Source organism: Carlito syrichta, unplaced genomic scaffold (genome assembly GCF_000164805.1).
Source record: "Carlito syrichta isolate Samal-C Ts95f unplaced genomic scaffold, Tarsius_syrichta-2.0.1 Scaffold146878, whole genome shotgun sequence".
Taxonomy (NCBI): domain Eukaryota; kingdom Metazoa; phylum Chordata; class Mammalia; order Primates; family Tarsiidae; genus Carlito; species Carlito syrichta.
In genome coordinates, this window is record NW_007090974.1 from 91,954 (window position 1) to 96,703 (window position 4,750).

General features: G+C 57.1%; 1 protein-coding gene across 1 annotated transcript in view; it reads right to left on the reverse strand.

The window, feature by feature from the left end:
• Positions 1-3,053, reverse strand: part of LMX1B (LIM homeobox transcription factor 1 beta) — a 5,760-nt gene extending 2,707 nt beyond the window's left edge. The window contains exons 1-3 of the mRNA XM_021708765.1: positions 2,819-3,053; positions 390-571; positions 151-228 (exon numbers count right to left, since the gene is read on the reverse strand). Coding sequence (XP_021564440.1) covers positions 151-228; positions 390-571; positions 2,819-3,023 — 465 coding nt within the window. The 5' untranslated portion in view covers positions 3,024-3,053. The remainder of the gene's footprint in view (positions 1-150; positions 229-389; positions 572-2,818) is intronic.
• Positions 3,054-4,750: the final 1,697 nt, after the last annotated feature.

Here is a 4,750-nt window from a genome sequence, read left to right on the forward strand (position 1 = left end):
CTATGCCCAGCCCCTCCACATCTGGCGCCCCTTCCCCCTCCCCACTCCCATCCATGCACAGCACCTCCACATCTGAACCCTTGTCTTCTGCCTGCTCCCCTCTACTCCCATCCTGTCCAGGACCAGCGAGGGTGGGAGGGAGCCTCTCACCTTTGCTCTTTGGTTCTGAAACCAGACCTGAACCACACGCACGCTGAGGCCTGTCTCAGCCGCCAGTGTCTCTCGGACCTGGCCCGGAAAGGGAGAAACAGGTCAGACCTGTGGGGGCAGCGGCTAGGAGGTGGCAGGTTTGGGAGGATGGTGGGATGAGGGGAGGTAGAGGGACATCCCTGACCCAGGAGGAGCAAAGGCCCCAGCCCCTACCCAAGCCCACTCCAGTCACCCCTCACCTTTCGGCAGGGCTTGGAGGAGACCTCAAAAGAGGCCTTGAAGGCTCTTCGCTGCTGCGTGGTTAAGATAGTCCGGGGTCGCTTGGGCCTCCGTGGGTCCTTCCCGTCATCCCCGCTGCCCTTGTTCTGGCCACCCTGACCCTTGGCTGGCTTCATGTCTCCATCCTCATCCTCACTCTTCACTGTGGGAGACATAACCTGTCCTGTCAGGAGGGCCAAGAGGCAGCCCAGGCCCCAGTCGTATACCCTTAGGTCACATGCTGCCTGAGAGGAGTCCATCACCCTCTGCTGACACCAGCCATGGCTCCCTGGGGCCCTCGGGGTAAAGTCAACTCCTTCCCCTGGCCCACAGGCCTCCTCACCTAGTCCCTCACCTCGGACCCTCCTGTGTGCCCTGAGTATCCCTTCCCCAACAAGCACTCCTTGCTCCCTGGACCACAGTTCCCAGACCTGCTCTGCTGACCACACATGCCACACACAGGAACTAGCACAGGCCACACGGACAACCACAGGCACAGATGTGCACACACATTCATGCAGCTGCACACTTGGGTGCACAATCATTCAGGAAGCCCTCCATGCAGTCGTGTGTAAGACAGATCTGTCTGTCCAGGGCTTTCAGAACCCCTGCAGGGAAAGGATGGTATCTGTGGCTCCTTCTGGCCCTGGGCTTCTCCGACCCATCTTGCTGACCTGGGGCCCCCTGGAAACCCCATCCCAGCATGCCAGGTTTTGAGAAAACCATTTCCCACGGCACTAGCCCAATGCCTGCTGGGTACCAGGGCCCCAAGAGGAAACTGCAAGAAGTCATCATTCTTGAAGCCTCCAGGGACTAAGAATTAATAGGCACACACTCAGCACACATTTTCACACAAGAGTACTCAAGAGCACAGCATGTGTGTATGTACACATACACAAATACATACTAACTCGCTGGCACATGCACATGCAGACTGGCATATGGGCCCACAAAGGCCACAGCACAAGCAGCTCATATCACATTTACACACAGGCCCATGTTTGTGGGCAGGGGCGCTTGGGCACGCACACATGCAAAAGCATATGTGTTCACCCAGTGACACACCCGGACACAAGCCACTTCCATGCCCCAGGTTTGGGTCCACACATGACAGCCCCAGATGGACGGCCAAGTCTCCCCACCTACTACCGAACCTCCTGCTGCCCTCAACTGAACAGGTCTTTCTCGAGTCCTGCCTTTCTAAGGGTGCAAGCCCCCGTGGAGGGAGCTGAGCTCCTCCCACCAAGACTCCTAGGCCTGGTATGAAGGGACCACGGGTGCTTGGCCAGCCTCTGCTTTTCTATAGGAGTCTAAGGAGTGATAGGATCAGCCACAGTGGTGCCCTACCCAGGGGTGGACAGGGACAGATGGATGGAGAGTCAGTGCCTCCACCACCCTGGCAGTGACAAACCCTATGTGGGCAGCTACTGTTACCATGAGGCTTAGGTTACCCAAAAGGCCCCACAGACCAGGACATCACCCCATACTTCCCGCCCAAGTCCTTTCCTACTGTCCCCAGGAAAGACACAGGCTAAAGCCACCTCCCTGGCTTTTCCCTTCTTGAAACTCATTCCTGTCTGGTCTTGCCTTTCCTGCCAGGACAGCTAAAAACTGGCATAGTCCCTCTGGGGGCTGGAGCAAGAAGAGAGATGTCTTCACCCTGGAAACCAGACTGGCTCAATTCTGTCTGTTCCACACTGCTGAAGACTTTGGGGGGCCAATGAGCGAAGGACACATCAGATTCCTGCCTCTCAGACATCCCCAGCCTGCAGACCTGTTGCTGCAGACCCATGGAGCTGTGCCATGTCAGGAAAGAAAGGAGAGGGGGTGGGCCAGAGAACAAAGGGTATGTGTGTGTGCACGCATGTGTAAACCACAGTACGTGTGAGCATGTATACAGACATTCATGTGCAGCCTTATGTACAGGTGCTTGGAGCATGCGTTTGCTGGATCACGTGTGTATGTGTGTGTGTGTGTGTGTGTGTGTGTGTGTACATCTAGATGCAGCTTTTGTATGCTTGGGTATGGGAGCACATGTCCACACACACACTATGTACTTGTATATATGCTCCTGGACACGGGCGTCCCTGTGTGCATTTTATGTGCCTCTGTGTGCACACATGTGATCATGTGCACGTTTATCTGTATGGATATGCATAGGACCAGTGAGGGTGGGAGGTGCTGCAGGTAGTGAACAGAGGTGTGTCTTTTGTGTTTGGGGATATGCACATGAGTGTCTGGGTGCATGTATGCTTGTGAACACATCAGTGCACATGTGCATATGGATGTGCGTGCACTCTGTGTGCAGCTCAGGTCTAGGGTCAGGAGCTGGCCCCTCCAGCTGGGGTATCTCCGAGATGCCACAGAGCCCCGGCCCTGAGGCCTAGCTCCAGCTCAGGCCAGGGCTCACCGGAGTCAGACTCGTCGGGACTGACGGAGCTGAGCAGGTCCTTCTCCTTCTCGTAGTCGCCTTTGCACAGCAGCTGGCCCTCTTTGAGCACGAACTCGTCGCCCTTGCGTAGCTGCCGCTCACACACGCAGCAGCAGAAGCAGCCCAGGTGGTACACGCACTCCAGCGCCCGCATCACGAACTCGGTGGGCGCGATCTTCTCCATGCAGCCGCTGCACTTGGCCGCGAAGAGCCTGCAGGTGCACAAAGCGGTGCGCTGGCTGGGCTCAGAGGTCCTCCAGTGGTCAAGGGCCTCTCCCTCCTGCCATCCTGACCCTCAGGCCTGAGTAGGAAGGCCCTCCTTGGGCATGGGACCAGACAGCAAGAGCACCCTGTGGCCCTACCCTCCTGCATCGCAGGTCCCCAGAAGGCTGGGCATCCGCCTACAGGCACCTCTCCTGGGTGCAGCAGCTCAGGGTCCTTCCTGCTTAGAGACACAGTGGCCACTAGAGGGTAGTGTACAGGGTACGCCTCAATCTTCCCCGGAGTCCAGGTTGGGCCCCTGTACTGAGAGGGTCCCATTCATCTCCACCTCCCCACCAGCCTCCTCCCTGATCCTCCCTCACCTCTACATTCAAGCAGTTCCCAGCTCTGTCCAGCCCACCACTCAGTCTGGGCCCCCCTCTGCTGCCCAAGGAACTGCCCTGTCCCCTTCCTGGGCTCCTGGGCCCTACAACTCCTCCTCTCTGCCTCCCTCACACACACACAGGAGCCAAGGGAATCTTTCTAAAACACACATCTGACCATGCTGCTTCCCCGCTCCAGATTGTCTCATGGCTCCCTTGTACCCTGAGCCTGCCCCTTCCCTTGCCACCTCTGCTTCCCAGGCTGTGGTCCCACAGAACAGACTGCAGTTTCTCCAAAACACCACCATGGCAGCCTTTCGACATGCTCCCTCTCTGTCGCTGGGCTTGGTTGGCACCTTCTCATCCCTCTGTGTCAGTGTATGCACCTCCATGTGAACAGATACTGACTGAGCGTGTACAGCACGCCTGCAGCTGCTCTAAGCATTTAAGTGCAGAAATGCATTCACTCCCTGCAACAACCCTACGAGACAAGAATGAATATCAATCCCATTTTAGAGATGAGGAAACTGAGAAAATAAGCAGCCAGGATCACATGGATTATAAAAGCTGGCGCCACCTCCCATCCTGGACCAGATCCAGTCCCTCCATGGCAAATTGGTTCTACCTCCCATCTCCTTAGACAGACCAGATGGGACTCTGCGCCCTGGCCAGCATGTGCAGGAGGGCCTGGGCAGCACGGCCCCTCCTCTGCCCGTGCCTGCTGACCGCTCCTCCCCACACCCACACCCCTGTCACGTGCCCTGCTCTGTGGGAACTCAGCTTCAACACTTTGATGGAAAAATTTATGAAGAATCAAATTATTGCTGCTGGGAGGGAATTAAAACCATTTTTCATTCCCGCGTCCCCGGGCCACGTCTGCGGGCGCCACCTTGGGAGCGCTATGCACATCCCATCCCTCTTTATGGCCCGCCATCACGGGCACAGATTACAGCTGCAATTCTCTACTAATCGGTTCTGGAACAGAAACGGCCGTAAATGGGAGGCACTTGCTTGCCTCCATTCCCGGGGCTGCCGTCAGCACCACCTACGGTGAGCTGGTGGGGCACGATGGACAGGGCCGACTCAACCTCTGCCTGCTGCCCTGGCACTGGCCAGGGCACTCAGCTTGGAGGCACCCCCAGCGACTCCTGCCCCCCCCATTCTACCTGGTAGGCTCCTACTCATTCTGCAATGCCCAACTCCAACGCCACCTCCTCCGAGAAGTCTTCTCTGACGTCCCAGTTTGGGGGAGATGGCCTTCCCTGAGCTTCTCTTTGGTCTCAGTTCATTTTGCTGTAAAATGGGGTGTCAACAGGACCTCACTCTA